We start from the raw sequence: 24,517 nt of genomic DNA on the forward strand, positions 1-24,517 counted from the left end.
ACGGAGCATTCTCGAGATTGGATACTGTTGCAGCGTCCTACAAATAAAAAAATGTTTCAATTTTCAAGATCTGTGCATGCGGTCAATGAATGAAAACCAAGTATGTTGTATAAGTAAATGGTTGTCAGGGCATGCTGGGAGTCGTAGTTTCTCATCAGCGATAGAGCCGTAGGTTGAAGACATTAGAACGTCCCATACTATTCTGCAGCCTAGAATTTGTGCTCACCGTGAGTTAATGACAGCATGAATGAGGTATGACGTGCCTCATGCCTTAGTATTTACTGAATCTGCATGTTGCACACATTCAGCCTTCACTATGTGCGGGCAACAGCTGGCATAGAGCAGGGCAGGAGCTTGTATTTTCAGATGACATGTACACATAAGCAGGTGAAAGCCGGAGGACATTTCTTACATTCAATGGGCGAAAGAATGTTCAGAGCACAGAAATGGAAATGTCCCTTTTAGGCCAAGACAAACCAGACAAAGGAGGTAGCGCTGCAGCTAAATGGGTACAAGATGGAGGTGACGGCTCTCCAGCTGCCCGATCACATAGGGAGATGTCCCGCAGCCGCTGATCCTCGTATGTTCTCCTATTATCGCTGTCCTGATTGGTGAGCGTTTTAACAAAATTTGGATTTTTTTTAAAATTTGAAAAAAAGTTACAATGAATAGATTAAAAACCGTGAAATTTAAAGAACGCTCACATTGTATCTGTCAGCTGAATATCCTGCCCCCTATGTACGATCAGCATATTACAGCCACAGGTTCGTACTTCTAGTAGCCAAAATGGCTAAAAAAAAAAAAGTTTTGCCATTTGGGTAATAGGAGGAATGAAAGAACGCAGCTGACTTTTAGTTATGAGCCAGCCGTATTCATGAGGGGATCGCTCCTCCGCACGGCGACTCACATCTGTATATGTGTATACACATCAGCCTGTCAGTCACTGAGGAGGGACTTGAAAAAAATCACGCCACACGAGGAAGAAAAAAAAATATAGAAATCAATTTTATTTGCTGTTACAAAAACTTATATTTAATATATATCCCCACAGGGCTGGCCTTCGGGGTGTGCGACCTGTGCCATTGCACAGGGCGCATTACTCCAGCAGGTGGAAGGGGGCACTGCACTGGCTCCCTTCCCCTGCTTGTTTCAAAAGTGCCCGGCGACTTAGTAGCCGCCTTTTCGCCCGGGCGCTTCTATACTTAGTGTGGTTGCTAAGGGTATGTTCACACACACTAATTACGGACATAATTCTGGCGTTTTTGCCCCGAATTACGTCTGAAAAATGCGGCTTGAAAGCGTTGACAAACATCTGCCCATTGAAAGCAATGGGCAGACGTTTGTCTGTTCACACGAGGCGTAATTTACGCGCCGCTGTCAAATGACGGCGCGTAAATGGACGCCCGCGTCAAAGAAGTGACCTGTCACTTCTTGGGGAGTAATTGGAGCCGTTATTCATTGACTCCAATGAAAAGCAGCGCCAATTACGCCCGTAATGGACGCGGCGTTCAAGCGCCTGCACATGCCGTTACGGCTGAAATTACGGGGATGTTTTCTCCTGAAAACATCCCCGTAATTTCAGCCGTTACGGACGCTGCCGTGTGAACATACCCTAACGCTGTAACAGCCATAGCGGCTGGTAGTGGCGACACTGGGCACGAGGTGCCCGTGCCAGGCCCCCCCCCCGAAATAAATAAAAAACATAAATCAAACGCTGCCATGTTTATCAGAAACGAATGGCTGAAAAAAAATAAATAATAATAATTGTCTCGCAAAAAAAAAAAAAACTGAAATCGCTACTGAACTTTAAGCTGCGTTCACACAGTGTTTTTGTTTTTTGCAGATCTTGAAGCTAAAGTCAGAAGTGATTTCAAAAGGAAGGAGAAATATAAAAGGAAGAACTTCTACTTTTCCCTCCTGAATCCACTTCTGGCTTTGGCAAAACAAAAATCTGCAACAAATACGCGATGTGTGAATCCAGCCTAAAAAAATAAAAACAAGTTCTGGCTGACGTAATATGAAGAGGCAAGAATGAAAAAATTCTCTTGGTCCTTAGTGGGTTAAGCTTTATTAAAAATAGAAACTGAAAACCTCTTTAATCATCGTGTACAAAAAAGTTCTGCAACTTTCTAATATACATTGTTTCAAAGATCTCTGCTTGCAGTCATCGAATGGAAACATGTCACGTTGACACAAATACATGGCTCGTTCCAAGAGAGAGCACCCAATACACTGTAACGAGGCATACCCCTGTCCAGTATGGATCAAATAACAGGAAATCAATAACAGCAATTCTTGGTGGTGTCCATCAGTGGTTACCCCCATCATCCTCACTTTTAGATTAGGAGTGATACAACAATCCTACAATTTGTTACGTACAATAACCGAAAACCCTCAGCTGTGAGAAGCATTGGGTCTGTACGGGTTTTCAACTACTGGATGTAATTAATGAAGGTTTCTATTCACTGACAGTAAGAAGAGATCTTCAAAACTGACGAACGGATAGAAAGTATATTAGAAAGATGCAGAACTTTTAAATATACAATGATTACGTCTTCTTTCTATAAAACCCCTTTAATGGTAATATAAGGCGGGGGCTTGTGTTGTGGAAAGGCGGGCGCAAGGTTTATGCCGCGTCTTACCCACCGCACCATCCGTGAAACCCAATAAGGGAGAATATCGGACGACTTCTCATGTGTATGGCCAGCAAAAATGTCCTCCTGGTGCAAATCTCCAGGTCGGCACGCTGACGGGCATTTCTTCTATTCGGCCTCAAAGCGTTTCTATGGAATTTATTTATACGCGTCCTCCGATTACGTCACGCTGGTCTCAGTCTTTGACTCCGGATGTTTATAGACATGATTTGAAAAATATAATGCTGCTTAATGTGCTAATGTAAAAGCAATTATTTACAGAACAGCGCCCCTAGTGGTGACATCATTACATCCTATGTTATCCCATCAAAATCAGCGCTCATGTCATTGGTCAGATTAAGCAGCGGGCTATTGGTATGCGCACTTTTACCGCAGCCGCCAGATGTTATGTTGTCGCTGTAATCACTAAAGATAGAAAAAAGTTCGGAAACAATGTGAAAAATTCCCCGTCCCACCTCACCATTTTTTTATTAAACATGCTTACTGTCAGTGAACGAGAACATGCTGAAAACATATCAAGCCCTACTGCCGTGTTCGCTAGTTGCGGTCAAAACTCATGAGCACAATACTTCTCACAGCAGGTGGTTTGCTACAATTGTATCCAGTCTATAGACAATCTTCTGTGCAGTAAACACATCAGGCATACAAATCTCTCTCCCTTCCTGGGTTTGTTACAATGGATCAGTGCAGGTAAAATGTATCAGTCAGGAGTCCACATTGTTCATCTCACAGGGGATGGAGTAGACTGGATACAGTTTTAGCGAACCCTCAGCTGTGAGAAGTATAAGATCTGTCCTGTTCAGCCTCTAGCTAGAAACAAAATTTCCCTGTGCACTGACAGCAAGCAGAGATGTTAAAAGTGGTGAGGAATTAAAAAACAAAAAGCATATTAAAAAAGTTACAGAAACTTTCATTATGCAACGATTAAGCTTCATTTTCACAAAGCCGGAAAGCCGAGAGCGATAAATATGTGGCTTCGTCTGGTCTTTTCGGACGCGGTACTGGCGACGTTCTGGGGGTAATAAAACTGCAGCATGATCGGATGAAAGCTTCTTTATCGCAGGAACGTCCAAATAAAACCGGCATCAAATCAAGTGGTGGTAAAAAGTGCTGAACAAACGTCAAACTCATCTGGGGGAGGGGAAAAAGCAAAAACATGAGAAGACATTTCAGACGCCGCAGCGTTAATGACGTAATATTTTAAGGTTCCCGCCGTTTCTCCTTCACAACCAACAACAAAAGCGCCGCCGGAACCTTTATAGGAGGTGTCCGGTGCCGATAAATAGATGGTGAATGGACGAAGCTGTAATACTCTGCACAGCTGCTACGAATGTGCCGATGTTGTGCAGTACAGAGCTGTGTAAGTGGTGAAGGAGAAGCAGCACCCGCCAGAGCGGGTACAGTGGGCACAGGGGCCGATGTGATAATATTCAGGGCCAGTACTCACTGTTATCCCGTGCGCTGCCTCTTCTTCCTTTTTCTTACTTCACAAACTAAGAGAGAAAACATGAATAATGACATCACAGCTCATGGTGGATATATTACACAATAGATATATGTGGCATGCTCAACGTAAGACTAGTGGGAGTTAAAGGGGGCACAATATATATATAAACTTTGTGAATTTAAAAGGGGGTGTATGGAATTAGAAAAACATCGCTATCTTTCAGAAACAGCGCCACACCTGCCCATTGGTTGTGACTGGTATTGCAGTTGAGCTTTATTAAATTCAATGGGCTGAGCTGCAATACCTCACACAGACTGCGGACAGGTGTGGTGCTGCGTTTGAAAGCAGCCATTTAAGTCCTTGAGTCGTCTTTGGTCAAGTTGTTGATTTCTGTTTAGCGGTTTTCATAGTTTTATCTGTTTCATGGAAAGCCGGGTGACTACCAATACTAGCGCGGACTTAGATTTCCATGACTTCTGAAAAAGCTAATCTGCCAAGCGCTTCTTCTCTCTTTCCTATATAGCTGCATAAATAAGCAGAATTATACAGAATTGTGAGAAGCGGGGTGATTAACCCCGGGGTGAGCTGTAACTGTGGCCCCGTAGGTTGTCACCCAGCTTTTCCAAGATCAGGTACACCTGAATAGAATGATGAACAATTTTCTAAATTAATTCTATCTATAATAAGGTCACAGCTGTGTTTTTCGGACACAGAGCTCCAAATCCTCTGCAAAGCCACAGTCAAAGTATTCTGTCTTCCTGCAGTCACCACTAGAGGGAGCTCAGGCGTTTACTGTATACAGTTTTATTATTGAGTTCAGTGTATAATCCATACACAGTGAGCTCCCCCTAGTGGTGGCTGCAGGCAGACATAATTTTATGGTGTAACCATATGTCAATGCAGAGGATTTGGTGCTCTGTAGCACAAAAACAGAGCGCAGAACATTTCAAGGACATATTAAGAAATGTATCGGTACCGAATTTGTAATCTATTTACATGGTATTGAAGGGTGAACATTCACTATAACTCAGAAGAAATAGCTCAATGACAAATTCAGCTCTGCTACATCTGTACATTTCACAGTCATTTTTTGAAATGCTCTTTGAACCATAGAAAGGACCGTAGTGTAACTGAGGCTTTATGGCCGATAAAAGAAAAACTTTCACATTCCGCAAAGTTTTGCCCCTTGTTTTTAACTTTAACAATAAATGTGGAGCCTCCGGCAGAACGCGGGCAGCGCACATGACGTCCTGCATGACGCTGCCGTAATCTATAATGAAATCTATGCGCATCCTTGAGAGGAAACGTGCTGATGCCCATTAAATACCAGTGCCCTGTGTGACACGCAGAGGAAGGAAGACACGCAGATTTCCACCCTCAATTGGACACAGAGAAATGCCAAGTTTTCCTGCACGTTCCCCCATTACGAGGCTTCACATGACCCAGGGATGAGAAAGCTCCTTGTGTGCGATTCACTACAACGCGATCCCAGCGCTTACCGAGCGGCCGCGTGTGTCCATGAAGACCTGCACGTAGCAACGAACCGCGCCCGCCTTCAATACCCCCCCATAATAATGAGCTGGGTGACAACCAATACTGATGGCCATTACAGCCCCCATTGGAGAGGTCACCCAGCTTTCCTAGAATCCAGAGCAGTAAGGCTACACCGGGTCGTGCAATACCCACGGTGCATTATAGTTGCAGTGACTTTTGCACTGATCACCCCCCCCACCCCCCATTTTCTTGGGGAATCCCCTGACGTGGCATAACAACTGTTCCGCAGTTATGGACAGCCAAGGACGGACGTCCGTAGCCGTCCGCAATTTTGAAGGCGCCCATAGGCGAGTCCGTGCCGCAATTGCAGACAAGAATGGGACATGTTTTATATTCTGCAGATCATTTCTACGGCCCGGGCAGATCCGTAAATATACGGGAAGAGGTCTAGAAAAGAATGGGTCCGCAGATTATCCGTAATTATAGAGCCGTAATAAAAATACGGTTGTGCGCATGAGGCCTAAGACAGATTTATTCAACGCTGGATATAGAAGGGTGACTCAAGGAACGGAGATTAAGGGGGAACGCCGCACCCCCCTCATCTATAAGGAAGGGCACCGGCCATATCATGATCATTTTTAGCGCCTTCATACTATATCAGAATTTTCTCTGTGGTTGTTGCCCTCTGACATCACTCTACAAGGAGATACCATAAGAACGTGCTGGCCCTTTAAAAATCCGCAACTGTCCCCCAAAACAGGCCGTCATCGAGCGGGAAATGTACCCGGGACCGTTTATCCCATTGATTAACCAAGGTGCCCTTTACCCTGCTCTGCAGCCGGACAGTAGCGCTCCGGAGGTCTTTATTACTGAAACTCTATATTTTATTGAGGACGCTACAAATGTCGCCGTCCCCATAACGCGGCCGCGGCCGCTTCCTAACCCTGGATCGCTTTCTCTCCCCCGGCCTTTAAATGTTTTTCTAGCACATCCAGAGAGGACAGAGGTCTCGTGAGTTGTAGAGAAGGGTTTTCTTTGTGGCTCTTACTCAGAACTTTGGTTTTCTGTATCTCCGTTTTAAGATCTAATTCTCCGGAATCTTTTCCAACCAGGTTTCCCAGCTCTCTGCTGCCCCCTACAGCCTAGGAGAGGAAAAACACAGATCACTCCATTACTAAGCGGACAAAACAACTTAAAAATGAAAGAATAATACCATAAAAAAAAAATATTATTGACTCCGGGTCTCGCGACTATTCCGGGAATTCTCTAAAACGTAACAAAATATTCCGCTCGGAATTCTAAACCCTTGACACCCGTGCTGCGCGGCTTCAGCGTTTTGAAACGCATGTTAAAGATGCAACATTAATGTTGTGCGTTTTTGATGGCTTTTCTGTACATGGACTTTATATTTTGTGACATTTTGGACATGCGTTTTTCCTAAAGAGGAAAAACGCCATAAAAAAAAACGGAATACGGATCCCCAAAATGTCACAAACCAAGATGCTGTGTATGCGGGTCTTCCCATATTTTACTGAAGACTTCAAAAGTAACATCTGGCCGCAGCATTTTGGAACAAAAAATAAAAATTGATTAAAACGTTGTGTGAATTGAGCCTAAGGTCACCCACACATGTAGCGGATTTGTTGCGGACACCCTAATAAATCATAGTAGTGAATCATTTAATTTAAAAGTGATGATAATAATTTACAAATATTTCGTACTAAATAAATGTCAAATATCAGGTGGCTGCAGATCATGACGTCCAAAAACAACTATATATATATATAAAAAGCAATACCCAAAAAAAAAATACAATAAAAAAAAAAAAAAAATACAAAAAAATTAAATAAAAATCCCCCCCTAAGCTCAGCGCTTCACCCCCTTCCCCGGAGAACTCGAGTTTTTCCATTCTGTAACAAGTGATAATCTTCAGGGTACAGGGCAGATTTCACACTGCGTAAATATTTTCCCCCGGCCCCAGACGTAAAAAATGTACAAACCACCCAGCGAGCAGTGCAAGTGTCACACATGAAATTCATACACACGCGCTGACGGCTGCTGTAAATGTCACAGCATGTGTCGCTAACAGCGAAGACATATTAAAACAGCTTCCTCCTAAATTAGGTAAACAGAAGGACACACGTCTAGAGCACAATGTCAAGAAGCTGCCGACTCGGCAGATACAGCCGTCCTGCAGCGGATTGTCCCCGGTCAAGAAGGCAGCTCTTAAAGCGCAGCTCCGCCTGTGAACATCACATTACCATGCTGGGTAACTTAGCAAAGACTTTGATTCATTTATGTTACATTACGCAGTGTACTCCACTCACATCCAAAGCTGCATCAAAAAAATAATAATAATGCATATTTCCCTAGTGCCCCCTGCTGGATGGGTGTCTAAACAGGATATGCAAACCGGATGTAACAAAGTACATCTCCCACCATGCAACAAACCAGAGTACATTGCGTTATAAAGTTTCAGCTAAGTTGTTAGGACCGAGTCTGTCAGTAAAGTGCTGATAGATCCTATATGGCAGCCAGCAGAATTCTGAATGCAGCTCTGAATGTAAATGGAGTAAGAGAAACGCTGTAACGTCCAAATGGAGTTAGAAAGTTAAAGTTGTCCAGTTTAGAGAACTCATTGTCATACACCCTATTAGGGAAATGTGAGATAATATCGGGGGGTCATCTGTTCAGGAGCTTCATCTCTTGGTTAGAGTGGAGAGCGGTTACATAGAGCGTCTCTCTCTGGAGGACCTGTCCTGTCCTGTATTACACAGACAACACATTGATATGAAAGGACACTGTGTAATGCTTCATCTCAACTGTGGTGGCGCTGCAGGGAAATCCCACACTTACAGCCAGGTTTCCTCACAGATTACAGTTGATCGCCGAGTGTCCCAGCAGGAGGACACTGATCAGCTTATTGTTAAGGGATCTTTCTAAAAAGTAGCTATTGTCCAAATCGGAGAACGCCTTTAAAATTAGCTACAGACATTCGATTATTTTTGGCAGTGAAATGATGGGAACAGTAAAGATGAGCGAGATGAGGTGTACGCAGCTCACTAACCTGTAAGTCTGTCAGACGCTGCCTCATTGTCAAAAACTCCTTCAGCGATCCTTCAACTTCAGAAAAGAGCTCTAAAATTCTTAAAAAAAGTACAATTATAATTATATTAATATATATATATCTCTGCATAGGTGCTGCAGACCCAAAACGGGGAGCTTTTTAATCACGACTATTTGCATTTGTGTATTTTTTTATTTCAATTTGTGTTTTACAATGTAATAGAATATGTTAATATAAAGATACATTGAATACGCTCTATATCTAGGTAAATGTTCATACATCCGCCCTAACAGCAGGGCTAAGCACAGGATAGACTAGGGGTCCTTATTAGGATCCAGTACTCTATGATCACTGTGGAAAGCCCAGTTGTGACATCACTAGGGTTTCCTTTGTGACATCAGAGGGGGAGCCCCTTTGATCTGAAACGTGGCCAGTCCTGACCACAGTGCTTTACCAGGAAAACGGCACATGTATTAACAGGCTTCAAATAAGTAAATGAATAAAAGGATCCTACGTGGTCCAGCTTTACGTATTGACTATAGGGACAGGTTCACTTCAACATGCACAAGAAGGGCATATTCACACAGGGAGGACAGGCTGCGTAAAATCACACAACGTATCCGCCCTTAATGTACTCGTTTTCTGTTGGTTTTTTAGGAAATCTGAGTTTTGCACAATGTCGTTTTCTTTTTTATATTCGCGATAATTCAAAAATAATAAAACGTGCTGAAATTGCGAGAAGAATGCGCTTTTTATTTAGTTTAAAAAATAATAATAAATAAAGATAAAAAAATATGTGCATCCCGGTCACAACTTACGCCCAAAAACAACGATCCTGGTCATTTATGATTGGTCGCAGAACATTATAGCGCACAAGTTTTATCCGAAAATAAAATGGAATTGCGCCATACGCAAAACAATGAATAAAATAAATCTGCTGGGAGGTTTTCAGCCGAAACAAAAACATAAAAGGGAACATAGAAAAATATTTGGGCAGATTTATCAACAACGTGTAAGAGTCAGACAGGGCGAGCTTGAAAATGCGCCAAACTAAATGACAGTGGCGCACGTTGTATAATAAATATGGCGCATTTTGCCAGACGCTTTTCACCTCTTGGTTGGTTTAGTGTAAGGCCACGTGCACACATTGAGTATTTTGGTGCGGAAAATATGCACCAAAGCCACAGCAATACACAGGAAATTCGCAGGTAAAAACCGCATCGGATAGTGCTTTTTCTGATGCGTTTTTTGGCGCGTTTTCCTGCTGCAATCTTTGGTGCGATTTTCCTAAGCACTAGGCAGCTACAATTCGTAAGCGGAACCGCAAGATCAATGGACATGCTGCGAATTCTAAAAAAAACGCACCGCAGGTCAATTTCCATCCCGAAAAATACCGCAGCGCGTACGTGAGATGTCCTGGACTCGTATTGACGATGCTGCTGGCACTGTATTATGCTGCGGATTTGCTGTACGCAAAACTGCGTGGAAAAAACACGCAATAAGCATCGTGTGCATTGAGTCTACGAGTGTTTTCGTGCAAAATATTGTCACATTTAGCCGCACCCTTTTTTTGCTAAGCCACACCCACTTTCCGGTATATTTCTGGAACGTGTCTAGTGAGGCATGTGTTCTTTTTGGCACATTTGCTCTGTAAATAGGAGATTTTAAACGCCACACTTTGGCGCATTTTTCCGACAAGGTCTAGTCGCAATCACATCAGTAAATCTGCGCCATTGTCTGCCGCTACATTCCCTATTGAAGGTTGTTTGGTTGCAGAGCGGGAATACTCGGACCAGTCTACAACCCATCCTCAAACCACAAGCGTTTTCTGACGTTACCAGCAGGGGGAAGCGGTTACAGCGCGGCGTCACCTGGTAAAGCGATTCCTCCCAGCGGCTCCGGCGATTCCTCCCAGCGGCTCCGGCGATTCCTCCCAGCGGCTCCGGACCTTTAAACAACCTTCCAGCTGATCCCTCCCTCCAATAAGAAGAACAGAACTAAGTAGTAAATGGATATTGAAGGCTGGAAACTGATCCTGGCGCTGCGGGAACCCCCCACCCCGATCCCACAGAAGGGCTGATTACAAGTGGCATTTACCAGGCACTTAAGTTGCTGTTTACGGCATTCCCGTGGCTGCAGCAGATGTCTGCCGAGAGAGGAAATGTCAGCGTCACCGTATAATACAAGATGGAAACCGCCTCGGGGCTGGAAAGTTCACACGGAAGAGCTGAATTTGTGTTGTCTGATGCCGCAGAACGCGTTACGTTACTTGTGGCTCATTCCAAATGTTTAAATACTTGTCCCTCTTCTTGTCACTCGTGTATTTAAGTGTTGTCGTCCTTCGGGAAATAGAGGCCACTAGTCCCCGACTCCATCATTCACTCCAACTGCGTGTACAATACAGTCCACAGCTACAGCGGCCGCACAGGAATAGTTCATTTAAAGGGGATGTCCGGTTTGGACAATACTTTTTGTAAAAAGACCCATTTTTTTTTAAAGTGAAAACCAAAACGGATAGATTTACTGTATGTTAACGGACACAATTGTACAGCGTTACATTTGCATACGTCGTCCATTGAGATCAATGCTAAAAAACACGTTACGCGGCGTATAGCTTTTTTGCAGTACAGAATAGCGCGGCAGACTACGCTTTTCAGTACTTCCAACAAAAAAAAAAAAACAGTATCCCAACATAAACCATGACAAACAGAGCGGACGGATGTTATTTTGGTCTGCGTTTAACCCATTATACTCTATGTATATGCCGAGCTGTACGTTTCAATACTTTTTTTAGCGTTTAAAAACGTATACACTCGGCGGATAGCACAAACGCAATGTGAATGTCGGAGATTACAGGGACGAGGACGTTACAACATTTATTAATCCGGTAAATAAAAAAAAAAAAAAAAAAATCGGACCCCACAATCTCCTGTTTTGATTTGTGATGCCCTTTAACCAACTTACTCTGCATTTTCCTCTGGAGCGGTCTGCCCTCTGCTGGACGTTTCTGGCTCTGCATGCCCAGTATTCGCATCAACTGCAAAAGGAAGGAACAAAAAACGTATTTGGTATATTTTTCCTTTACTTCTGTGTATTTGTTACACGTGACAATCTCTAAATGTATATAAACGTTTTATTAACACATCAATAAGCCGCGCACGCCGCGGGGACGTCTGCCTGCTCCTCAAGGGGCAGAAGCTTTCACCAATCACGTTACTTGTAATCTCTGCATGTTTTTGCCCAGTCGCTTTCCCCAACAATTTGGTGCTGGATTATCAGCTATATTGACCCATCAGACAGGACATTATTCGTAACTGCACCTGCTTTCCGGTGATGATCATGAAGGCCGCGGCTCTGGTGTCAGTATGCGAATGTTGGGGGGCACAACACAAAGGCGGTGATGCCAGCAGCGCAGAGTTCCTTCACCATTACCCTCAAGAGCCACCATGACATCAAAGACCTGATACAGACCCCCCCCCCCCCAGTGCTGTTTTATGGAGGTAGGTTCCCCAGCATAGGACTGTTATTATTGCATGGCGGATATTGTGGATATTCAGACCATATGATATGTGATTAAAGGGTTTATTCTCAGACGGCGGGCCATATAACTGCAGTAATGAGACGATACAGACGGTGTATATTATATATATAGAGATCGGTCTCTGGTTTTGTAGAACTACTTGTCGCAGCAAGTCATGGCAACCACTAAAACGAAGCCATGCAGTGGAGCAGCCACATTACTGCAGACCGATGACACAGGGATCAAGAGGTAACTGAACGCTCCAGAAGGCAAGGGCAGGAGCGGCTGATCTCATTACAGAGACATTGTGCCGCCGCTTCTCTCCTCCACAGCGTCCATGCTTTGCAGCACTAACGACCGTCTGCAGCCAGAAAATGAGATTCGGAGCGAAATCCACGGGCGCACTTAAGAAAAGTAATCAGCCGTCTCTCAGGCATGACTTACAGACGGATACACTCAGACGGAGACGAACAGTTAAACACACGCAGCCTGAACAAAGTTTATTAAAACCAATATCATTTACACTTTACATTACCGGCTCCCCCGCTCGCCTCACGTTACCCGAATACAGATTGCGCGCCAATGTCTGACTTTCATGACGAGTTTCCTTTAAAGTGACACATCGCCATTGTAGACGTGCCCTGAGTGCTTCTAAACCCCCCCCCCCTCGTTTTGCTGGACTGTCGGGTAGGTCCCCTCTCCCCATTGACAATCATGTCTTTGGTGACCTGCAGACTATCGCTCCCCGACCTCGCTGGAAAAACTGATCGAACATGTTGGATATCAGCTATCCAGACTCTATGAGATAAGGATCATCGGTGTCTGGCAGCTGCTTATCCCTGCTATGATATGAACAGGCATGTCTATGGCGGAGTCAGGGGGGAGATAGACAATCAATTGTCCGAAAACTATGGCCCCCCCCCACTGAAAACTTCACGTGTCCGTGTATTGACGAGTTGGCTCGTGGGTAGCGCCCACTTACTTGGTTTTGCACGCTCCCTGGCGCCTGCTGCTGGTCGTTTTAAGGCTGATGAGGGGCTCATCCGACGGGTCCCAGTGAGTGGAGAATAAGAGCTGGGGTTGCGCCGTGCGTTATCGCTGGACTTCTCGTTCTGCAGATAAAGGACGAGTCAATCACCACAAGTCTTCGCATGTAACATCCCTCCTCCTATTTGATTGGCTGCGGTTTTATTGCGTTCGATCTCGTGTGTGAATAACGTCGTCTACACCACACGTGATCGCGGACAGCGGTATTGTGGTCCGCTGCTGGCCCAAACTCCCGGCCATATGAAACAAGGGGGTCAAACAATCTGACGTCATGTCCTTTGGTCACATGACTCCATGACAACCTCGGTCTTGATCTGTGGTCTGGTCTTCTGTTGATTGGCTGCAGATCTGCCGTTTGGCATGAAAATCCAACATGGCAGCTCAACTTTTCCACAGATATCTCACGAGGGCTTCTACCGCTTCGTTTTAGCGATCGGTGGGGGTCTCGGTGCTCTGACCCCCCCCCCACCGATCAAAACGTCTGACGTCACTAGGACACGTCAGAAGTTTGTTGAACGTTTCGTTACCCTTTAAGGCTGCGTTTACTCCTCCGCGTTCGGTCCGTGATATATACGTAATTTGGCCGCATTTCCAGGACCGACCACGGTTCAGGGAGCCGGACTCCTATCATCCTAGAAAACTATGACGATAGAGAGTCCCTGTCCTGTGCAGTAATCGTGTTTTTAGTATTGGACAGTAGTCCCACGGGGACTCCTATCATCATACAAAACTACGACGCTAGGAGTCCGGCTCCCTGAACGGTGGTCTCTCTGGGAAATATGGCCGACATACGGCCCGTGATATATGGTCGTGTAAATCCGACCTAAGAGTCCAGGGTGCAAGTGACTGTGTCATACGCCCCCTCTTGGCCATGCTCATGGGGAGGGGAGGGGGCATATCTGACAAGTGATTCTCTATTCCCGAGGGAGTTGTAACTTTATCTATGCCAAAGTACATCCCAACGATCAGCTCCAGCACTGCCGCCCCCCAGGTGGAAGGGTCTGTGGGTGAGATTGAATTTGGTCGTGGTGCCCTTTAAGAAACCATATGCATTAAAAGAAGTCGAAATCTTCTCCGAGGGCGGCGTTGACCAGCTATACGCCACTCATTACTATCTGTCCGCCATTAGTATCCGCGCTAGCGCCCGCCGCTGGCATGAGAGGGCCATCATCTCGTATATCATGATACATTTGGCATCGCGGCTGATCCATTTGGCACGGCGTTTCCACTGTGACGGGATCCACAGACATAACAGTTACAGTGGAGTTTTATTTTATACGATAGTAATGGCGGGATAATTTATAGAAGCGGCGGTATTTTTACGGCTTAATTATAGCAGATTAGCCGAGGTAAACAATTATGTTCTCCACATAAAAATGCCTGTCTGGTTTCCCATTTCCCGCTCGCACGTTCCTAATATGCTCGATGTAACATTATCATAATTCCATATTGTTTGGAGTGGTGGTCGATGACAAGACGGCGGCCGCTGTAATTACACGGCTCCGAGCTGACAAATGACCCCCCTTCATCTTCCAACACATTCTCTCCGGAAAAGGACTACGGGCCGCACGAAAATACACTTGTCTCCTCCGTTATTACCGGCCCGTCGACAGCCCTTAAATCCAGTACATCGGCCCCTCCCCCCTCCACGAGCAGCGGGGTATGTGCGCTATGCCGAGCAACGAATACGATCTGGATTGATCATAAAACAGATGCAACATTGCAAGGATCCGGCGGCAGAGATAGGAGAATTAACCCTTCACAAGGCGGAAATAAAATCCGCATCCGCGCAGGTAGACGAACCTTGGTGTCCCCTTCCAGACGTAGGGATCTCCTGGCTCTGAAAACAAAAAGGTGAAAATGACATTCAGAAAAGATGGAGGAGACGGGAGCGGGACTTTCTGACCATAATGTGGAGTTAGGCCTCATGCACACTTCAGTTTTTTCCTTCAGGGTGCTATCCGTTTTTGTCACTGATGGCACCCTGAACCCATTCATTGCAATGGCCCCCCCATGCACACTTCAGTTATTTAAACGGATCCGTTGTTCCGTTCCGTGCAAAGTAGAGCATGTCCTACTTTGCTCAGTGATTCAGTGACCGTGTGGCCCATAGAAGTCAATGGGTCAGTGAAAAAAACGGATGGCACACTGAAGGCTTCCGTGTGCTGTCCGTTTTTGACTGATCCGTTGCCATAGCAACGGCTGGGTGAGCCAAAGTTCACAGACTCACAGACTACAGTAAACATTCATTCCTGAAGATAGGCTCATATTTTCACTCCAAAACACCCAAAAAAACAAAGTAAGCCAAGCAGAGTAATCTCAAACTGTTCTCTATGCTCTGAAAGCTAAGAAAACAGCACCAAAAACTTCATGTAACCTTTCTATGGGTGTTCCCTGGGACACGTGACAAGTTCAAATGAAGTTCACATTTGTCTTTTAGACGGAAAAACGGAAGCCAAACGTCCGTGTAAAACGGAAACACGGAACGGAAACGGAGTGCACACGGAAACAAAAACGGACACACGGATCCATCAAAAACGGCCGAGAAAACGGTGATGGAAGTGTGCATGAGGCCTAACTTTTATTAACTTTTATTAACTTTTTTTAGGGGGGGGGGGGGGGAAATAGGAGAAAACACAGACATTTTACCACACTTTTTTGCGTCCTAAATTTATGCCGTTTACCGTGTGGTATAAATAACACAATAACTTTATTCAGCGGTTTGTTACAATTGCAACGATACCAAATTTGTATAGTTTTTGTATGTTGTACTACTTACACAGTAAAAACGCTTTGTTTTCAAAATTATTTGTTTTTGTGTCTCCATATTTGAAGAGCCGTAACTTTTTTATTGTTCCGGCGATGCGGTCGTATGAGGGCTTTTATTTTTGCGGGAAGACTTGTAGTTTTTGTTGGTACCATTTTGGAGTAGATGCGACTTTTTAATCACATTTCAGTATTCACAGAAAACAGCAATTTTTCCATAGTTTTATTTTTATTTTTTACGGCGTTCACCGTGCGGGTTAAATAATGTAATACCTTTATAGTCGGGGTCGTTACGGACGCGGCGAAACCAAATATGTGTAACTTTTTTACTTTATTTTGTTTGTTAATAATAAAGCAGTTTGTAAGGGGAAAAAGTGGGTTTTTCATTTTTCCCAGATTTTCACTTTATTCAACTTTTTTTCAACTTTTTTACTAGTCCCACTTTAATATGCGATCCTCCGATCGCTATTATAATACACGGCAATACTTTTGTATTGCAGTGTATTACTGCCTGTCCCTTTAAAACGGACAGGCATCTGCTAGGTCATGCCTCCGGCATGATCTAGCAGGCATTCGCTCCAGGCAGACCTGGGGGCCTTTATTAGGCCCCCGGCTGCCATTGGAGACACAGACACTCGGCGATCGTATCGCCGGGTGTCGGTGGGGGAGAGAGGGAGCTCCCTCCCTCTCTCCAAAACCACTCAGATGCGGTGCACACTACTAAGCACCGCATCTGAGGGGTTAAACGGGTGAGATCGATACTAATATCGATCACACCCGGCAGAGCAGGGACGCCCCCAGCCCTCAGCCGCCTCTGGCTTATGCATCGGAATAAAGCCCATTAGTGGCCAACGTGAAAAGGTGTATTGGTGGTCACTAACGGGTTAAAAAAGGTGAATCCCCTGCCGTCACATAGCAACGCTTCCGCAATTACGGACGGCTACACATCCATAGCAGTCAGCAATTGCGGAAGCGACCATGGGCTTCTATGGGGAGTCGGTGCTGCAATTGTGGATAAGATTAGGACATGTTCTATATTTTGCGGACACGCATCAGTAAATATATGGAAAGGTGTCCGCGGCCTATAGAAACGTACGGGTCCACAATTTCGCTGGTAATTACAGATGAAAACCACGGTCGTGTGCACGGGGCCTCAGATATTGAGCGATAATGATAAAAAAGAAAAAAAAAACAATATTTAGGCAAATTTTTTGAGGAAACGACAATCAAAAGTTACAAAATGCACAAAAACCACAAACAAAACAGCGCACTGACTGATATACCAGAGGACGCTTTGGTGTCCCCCTAACAGCAGATTTCATTAACCCTCTAAAAAATCTAGCCACGGCGCCGCCACACCCCCCCCCCCCACCAAAAGAGCCAACCCCCAGCGCCCTATTAACAGCCCGGCATTACTTTGCACAGGATGTTTTCTCCGCAGAGGTGCTGTGTACAGATTATTTTGCAGGCAGACGACGCCGCCTGGGCCACTATCAGGTCTCGGTACGACCCCCGGCCCTAGATGAGGGTCAGCACATAATCGGGTTGTCACGATACCAGAATTTGGACTTCGATATTGATACTTTGTTGAGTATTGCGATTCTTGATACTTTGCAAATTAAAAAAACCCACAAAAATAAAAAGTTCTTTCATTTTCGGATATGAGGTGCAATGAATTTAACCTCCCTGTGCCTCACATCAATAGTGATTAACCCCATCATGTACCGCAGTCATAACGGGCAACATTGGGTTAATGTGAGGTACATGATGGGGGTGAAGGGGTTTCCAGTCCTAAGAAATTTATGGCCTGACCTCAGGATGTGATCGGGCGTCCGACTCCCGGCCCCCCCCCCGCAGATCAGCTGTTTTGGAGGTGCCGCAGGGCTCATGCGATCGCCGCTTCCCCTTCACTTGCTTTACTGCTCGCGCTGTGAATCGCCGACACACTTGTAGCAGCGGTTCAGAGTATTAGGAAGGATTCGCACAGGTCGGATATCCTGCCTAAAACTACACAGCGTATCCGACCTAGAGCTCGCCCGCTGCACGTTCTGAGGCGGAGAGCAGCGCTAGGAAAAAAAAATCCAAAAACATTCATACCTGCCCCAGCCGTAACCATGGCGACACGTCCCCCTGACGTCCTGCAGCCCAGCCTGGGATTGGCTGTAGCAGTCACATGGGATAAAATGTCATCCCAGGAGGCCGGGGTGACGCAGGAGCAGAGGGTTCTGGGTAAGTATGGTTTTTTTTCTTCTGAGTTGCGATTTTTGCAGCGGAATCACAGCTTTTCCGCCGCAGAAATCACAACATTTGCTGTTTGTTGCAGGTTTTACCTCTCCATTCAATTCAACGGGGGAAAATCCGAAACAAAAAAGCAGCGATTCTGCAGCATAAATTGTCGTGCTGCAGATTAAAAAAAAAAAAAAAAACACACCGCAGGTCGATTTAAAAACGTTTTTTCTACGTATCATCCGCACGCGCTTTGTTCAAATCTCATCGCTACGTGTGAACCCGGCCTAAATAGTAGGAGGGGAGAGGAGGGGGATGCAGCTGCAGCTTCTCACTCAGTGTTTTCAGTATAAATAAAATCATGAGGGAGAGGTGCAGCAGGGGAGGCATCTGATTGGCTCAGAGCACAAAGCGCAGCTCTGACATCACAGTTGGAAGAACTCGCAATCCCGGAGCGAGCAAATTTACACGAAGCGGCGAAAGAAGAGAAAAGAAGAGAAAAAAAATGACAAAATCTGCAGCTTTCACACAACATTTGGCTGCACTACGTCTTAGGCTCTGTTCACATCTGTGTTTATAACAGAAGTCATGATGCGGTGGGGGTTTCGTCGCATGAGGCATAACAGTGGCGCCAGACGACCGCTTTGACATGAAGGTCCATCAGGTTCCGTTGTACGATGAGAAATTTAGTTCTGCACGCTACGCAATTTTTTCCCCATCATATTTTACAGAATCTGCTCCAAACAGACCCTCCAAAAGCAGATGTGAACACAGCCCAAGGCTACATGCACAGGTTGCGTAATTTAATGCGAATAATCTGCATCTTAACCGCAGGTAAAATCCGTACTTAATATTACGGTTTTTTATTTTTGCATTTTAATACAGAAACAGTAAAGACTTATTATTGTAGGATAAAAATAAATGCTGCATCTTTGCATTTCAATTTCTCACCATTTCCAATACCGCTGCTTTCTGTCAATGAATAGAAACATTTTATTATTATTTTTTACACCCACGGGCTAAAAAAAACCTGCACTTACCTAATTCTTCTCATAGGGTTTGTTACAATTGTTTCCAGTCTAGACACATCACAAATCTCTCTCCTGTCCTGATAGTTTGCTACAATGTATCACTGCAGACAAAATGTATCGGTCTGAAGTCCAAATTTAGTTCTGAGGCCGAGTTCACACGCTGCATAAATAATGAGCGGAAAAAACGCTCAGAAATTGACCCGCGGTGCGTTTTTTTAATCCGCAGCATGTCAATTGTATGTGCGTAATTGCTGCTTTTGTGTTGCGGTTTTTCCCCATTAAATTCAACGGGGAGGTAAAACCCGCCACAAGTAGCAGTTGTTGCGATTTTTGCAGTGGAAAAGCTGCGATTCCGCCGCAAAAACGCAACTCAGAAAAAAAATAATCTTATACTTACCCAGAATTCTGTGTTCTTTTTTGTAGCGGCTGCAGCGGTCACATGGGATGAGGCTTTTTTTTTAATTTTTATTTTAACGTGCAGTTTTCCGCAGAGGACATTCTGGCCGAAAAACTGCATCACGGTTTGGTGCGGTTTTTCGTTCAGAATTCCCTGCAGCCGCCAGGGCTGATTCGCGGTGTAACTCTACTCAGCGTATCCGCCCTGTGAGAACTCAGCCTAAGAGGATTGTTAGGGTATGTTCACACGCACTGTTTTCAGACGTAATTCGGCCGTTTTACGCCTCGAATTACGCCTGAAAAAACGCTTCCATTACGCCTACAAACATTTGCCCATTGCTTTCAATGGGTCTTACGGTGTTCTGTTCGCACGAGGTGTAATTTTACACGTCGCTGTCAAAATACGGCGCGTATAAAGACGCCCGCGAAAAAGAAGTGCATGTCACTTCTTGGGACGTTTTTGGAGGCGTTTTTCATTGACTCCATTGAAAAACAGCTCCAAAAACGGCCGTAAAATATGCAGCGAAAAACGCGACTTGCTACAAAAACGTCTGAAAATTTTCAGACGCTTCTGGTCACTGCGTGTGAACATACGCTTAGACTGGAAACAAGTGCAGCAAATTTTATGTTGCGAGTAGAACAAGTTTTAGGGTATATTCGCACGCTAAGTGTATGTTCACACGGCAGCGTCCATTACGGCTGAAATTACGGAGCTGTTTTCAGGAGAAAACCGCTCCTGAATTTCAGATGTAATTGCTCGTACTCGCGTTTTTCGCGGCGGCAATTACGGACGTAATTGGAGCTGTTTTTCAATGGAGCCAATGAAAAACGGACATGCACTTCTTTGACGCGGGCGTCTTTTTACGCGTAGAAAAAATGCCCGTGTGCACAGAACATCGTAACCCCATTGATTTCAATGGGCAGATGTTTGCCGGGGATTTGGAGCTGTATTTTCGGACGTAATTCGAGGCGTAAAACGCCCGAATTACGTCCGTAAATAGGGTGTGTGAACCCTCAATATAAAAGTCTGAAAATACGGAGCTGTTTTCAAGGGGAAAACCGCTTCTGATTTTCAGCCGTGTTTTTAGCAACTCGCGTTTTTCGCAGCTGTTTTTACAGCTGTTTTTCTATGGAGTCAATGAAAAACGGCTCCAAAAACGGCTCAAGAAGCGACATGCACTTCTTTTTCGTGGACGTTTTTTTAAGCAGCCGCTTTTCAAAAGGGCTGCATAAAAAAAACGCCCCGTCAGAACAGAACGCCGTTTTTCCCATTGAAATCAACGGGCAGATGTATTGAGGCGTTCTGCCTTTCGATTTTTCGGCTGCTTACGGCCCAAAAAAAAGCCGTGTGAACATACCCTAAAGCCTCTGGATGTAAACAAGAATGTTCACATTTACTGACAGCAAGCAGAGATCTTGGCAACACTAAGGAACTGAATCACAAAGTATATTAGAAAGTTGCAGAGCTTTTGATTATACAATGAATCGCCTTCTGCGCGGTAGAAAACGATCGGGTAAAGACGCGGGAGAACGGACGCAAAAATCTTTCAAAAAGACGAGGAAAAGTTCTTTCTTGGGGATGGAAGTGCCGATGCTGAGAGTCAGTGACCCTTAAAGAAACTGCGCTCCGCCGTCCACCGTGCCAAGCGCCTCCCCCCCCCCCCCCCTCGCTCTTGCCAAAATCTGTCTGTGAGCCGGATGCCCAGCTGTTAATAGCAAAGCTCGAAACCCAGAGCGGAATATTTGCAATGCCTTCAATCTCACAGCTGTCGCCCGCAGAGCCGACATTAGCATTTTATTACACGGCGACGGCGGAAAGATCTTCAGCCGCACAAAACCTCTCAACGCTGCAAGGAAATTACGTGACCGCGCGAAGACGTGCGCTGGACATCGGCTGCCATTGCCTATTATGCAGCGAAATTATTTTTATCACACAAAGACTAATATAAAGCCCCTCCCCCGCTGTATACGTTTAAATCACCATAGAGGAGAGAGCAGGTCGGGGCACGGACTCCAGAGTAAGGCTCTGTTCACACACACTAATTACGGACATAATTCGGGCGTTTTTGCCCCGAATTCCGTCCGAAAATAGCGCCTCAATAGCGTTGACAAACATCTGCCCATTGAAAGCAATGGGCAGACGTTTGTCTGTTCACACGAGGCGTAATTTACGCTCCGCTGTCAAATGACGGCGCGTAAATAGACGCCCGCGTCAAAGAAGTGACCTGTCACTTCTTTGGCCGTAATTGGAGCCGTTATTCATTGACTCCAATGAATAGCAGCGCCAATTACGTCCGTAATGGACGCGGCGTTCAAGCGCCTGCACATGCCGGTACGGCTGAAATTACGGGGATGTTTTCAGGCGGAAACATCCCCGTAATTTCAGCCGTTACGGACGCTGTCGTGTGAACATACCCTAAGGCTCTGTTCACACGCTGAACAAAAAATGGCTGTATACAGAGCTCCTGATTTTCAGCCGTTTTTTAATTAACTCGCGTTTTTAGCGGCGCTTTTTACAGGCGTTTTTGGAGCGGTTTTTCTATTGAGTCAATGACGGGACATGCTGCTTCTTTTTACAAGGCGGTTTTTTACGCGACCGTTTTTAAAAACTACAGCGTAAAATACGCCACGTGGGATTGGAACCCCACGCAGATGTCTGTCGACGTTCAACCCCTGGATTTGTAGCTGTTTTTCTGTGTCGTTTACGGCCTGAAAAACGGCTGAAAATAACTTGTGTGAACATACCCTAACCGCTAATATGGTTGGGGGGGGGGCCTATTATTTCTTATTATACGCACCTCAGCTGCTGCAGAACCGCTTTCTGGAGAGAATAGCAAGCTAACATTATCTACCGTCAACCCCCAAGGTGAGACCCAAACAGTAGGCGCCAATTATCTCATTATTATTAGAAGGTGGAGTCAGTTATTGTTGTTATAGGGCGGAGTCAGGAATCAGTTTATTGTCATCGGGGCGGAGTCAACAGTCACACTATGGTCATCGGGGCGGAGTCAACAGTCACTATGGTCATCGGGCGGAGTCAACAGTCACTATGGTCATCGGGCGGAGTCAACAGTCACACTATTGTTAGAAGGCGGAGTCAGTCATAGTACTAGGGCGGAGTCATCAACCAGCTCATCGCCATTAGAAGGCAGAACCAAGAGCAGCATTACGAGCCGTAGTCCGACCACATAACAGAACCGTGTAATGAAAAGTTCTGCAACTTGCAGGTGTCTGTGCATCATCCTCGTTCATACAATATGGTGGCCGCAGAGTAGTACTGCGCCGCATAACCGCGTGTAACGTTTAATAAAGGCGTCATCCAGGATTAGAAAACATGGCGGCTTTCTTCCAAAAACAGCACCACACCCGTCCACAGGTTGTATGTGGTAATGCAGCTCGGCTTTTTTCAGATAAAGCCGAGCTGGAATACCAGACATAACCCATGGGCAAGCGTGGCGCTGTTTGTAGAAGAAAGCCGCAATTAAAGTGCGTGAGATTTTTCCACACCTGGTGGAAAGTACCTGCGCTGATTTTAGGACTCACAGGACTTGTAAATAGAAATGTTGCGCATTTCCCCCAACTGAAAAGTGAAATCCGTAAATTCCACGTAGAGCCACAACGCAGATATCAGGCAGTCGTCGAGAACTTTTAGACCAGGAGCGCAGTCTCCCAGCCGCCATATTTCACCACAAATCGACAGCCTCCCTACAGATTTTCACAAGGATTTCGCACGTAATCTGCATCAAAACAGCGTGCCATTGAATTGATGAATTTTAAAACGTAAATTGTACCATGCTGAGACGCGCGCAGTAATAATTATCCCAACTTTTCTTGCAATGCATGATGGGAGTTGTAGTCCCCCCCATTAGGAAACATCGACCCATAATTCTGAAAGAAGCCATACCTGCTGCCTAATATCACAGAGCCCGGCGTTCAGTGATTTATACTCACGGCATACTGTCACTCCCGGCTCAAAACTCCCGTGTTATTCTGACACTGGCGCTCTGTGCGCCTCTAAACTCTTCCCCCCGGAACTAGTATCACGCCGAAAGGTTCCGCACCACGTTTATGTATTGTAATTGTTCCAATATATATTCAAAAACATCATTCAGTTGCATTTTATTGACCCTGTTCTCAGACTGAATAGCCATTTGTAATGATAATTCTCCCTGGGATAAAACCAAAACTTGGCATTTACTCTTTTCGAGACGTTGAAGCCACATCGGCCATGTTTGTAACTGGAGAAATACGTCACTTCCGGCTCAGCGTTTCCCTGGTAACGGAGCCTCAGCAGAAGAGAACGGAGAAGCTGAAGACGGGGGGGATATAAAGTGAGTAGAGGGAGGGAAGGGAAGGGAAGGGATCCCCGATACTATGTGGGATGTGATGGGATAACTATAGTACATTCTCCTCATCCCAAGAGCTTGCACTCTATTGTGAAATGTCAGGGCGGGTCTCACCAGAAGGTTCTGTGTGTGTATAATACTAGCCGCTCTAACCATTTATAAGGCTCTGTTCACATAGGCGTTCAGAGTCGCTGTTGCAGATTCCATCATATTTGAAGGGGGAAATAGCTCTGTCGGCACCATGCCAGATCCCAACGGACTCCATTATTAGTCATTCACCATCGTATGACGCGTCCGTTAAGAATGGAAGCCACAACGCAAATGTGAATATAGCCTGAATGTGTGCGACTATACGTGACTGTGATGCATAGTTGTCATGAGGCGGCCTGACCGCGCCAAAGCTCCATCTACTACAAAAACCGAAAGGGTCTGGGACAGGACATTTGTGGCCTGCTAAAAGTGTAGATATATACCTGTAATCACCATTTTACAGTTTCCATATAGAAATAATCTATATAAAAAG

At 45.3% G+C, this 24,517-nt stretch overlaps 2 protein-coding genes across 4 annotated transcripts in view; one reads left to right on the top strand and one right to left on the bottom strand.

Annotated features, from left to right (window-relative positions):
• Positions 1-3,562: 3,562 nt before the first annotated feature.
• ITGB3BP (integrin subunit beta 3 binding protein) lies at positions 3,563-23,699 on the bottom strand. 2 transcript variants are annotated; one of them, XM_075832760.1, is made up of 8 exons: positions 23,600-23,699; positions 15,033-15,069; positions 13,165-13,294; positions 11,627-11,699; positions 8,663-8,741; positions 6,644-6,737; positions 4,102-4,147; positions 3,563-3,785 (listed from the first exon to the last, which is right to left on the bottom strand). In XM_075832760.1, exons 1-7 carry the CDS (start codon positions 23,602-23,604, stop codon positions 4,104-4,106), a joined length of 462 nt encoding a protein of 153 aa, XP_075688875.1. In that variant the 5' UTR covers positions 23,605-23,699; the 3' UTR covers positions 3,563-3,785; positions 4,102-4,103. The 2 variants fall into 2 exon arrangements, with proteins under 2 accessions (XP_075688875.1, XP_075688874.1); XM_075832759.1 differs by lacking the exon at positions 23,600-23,699 and adding an exon at positions 22,447-22,785.
• A 174-nt stretch (positions 23,700-23,873) lies between these two features.
• Positions 23,874-24,517, top strand: part of EFCAB7 (EF-hand calcium binding domain 7) — a 52,018-nt gene continuing 51,374 nt past the window's right edge. For both annotated transcript variants that reach the window (XM_075832755.1, XM_075832757.1), the window contains exon 1: positions 23,874-23,979. The gene's annotated coding sequence lies outside the window, so the exon portion shown is untranslated. The remainder of the gene's footprint in view (positions 23,980-24,517) is intronic.

This window comes from Rhinoderma darwinii, chromosome 7, assembly GCF_050947455.1.
Source record: "Rhinoderma darwinii isolate aRhiDar2 chromosome 7, aRhiDar2.hap1, whole genome shotgun sequence".
NCBI classification, from domain to species: Eukaryota; Metazoa; Chordata; class Amphibia; order Anura; family Rhinodermatidae; genus Rhinoderma; species Rhinoderma darwinii.

Bases quoted from the DNA above. Each gene is read 5' to 3' on its own strand.
- ITGB3BP (XM_075832759.1), bottom strand. From the start codon at position 22,493: ATGTTAGCTTGCTATTCTCTCCAGAAAGCGGTTCTGCAGCAGCTGAG. The intron at 11,700-13,164 runs GTAAGTGGGCGC...TTCCTTTTGCAG, and splicing joins CAGGGAGCGTGCAAAACCAA to TTGATGCGAATACTGGGCAT. The intron at 6,738-8,662 runs GTTAGTGAGCTG...TTCCTCTCCTAG, and splicing joins AGCGTCTGACAGACTTACAG to GCTGTAGGGGGCAGCAGAGA.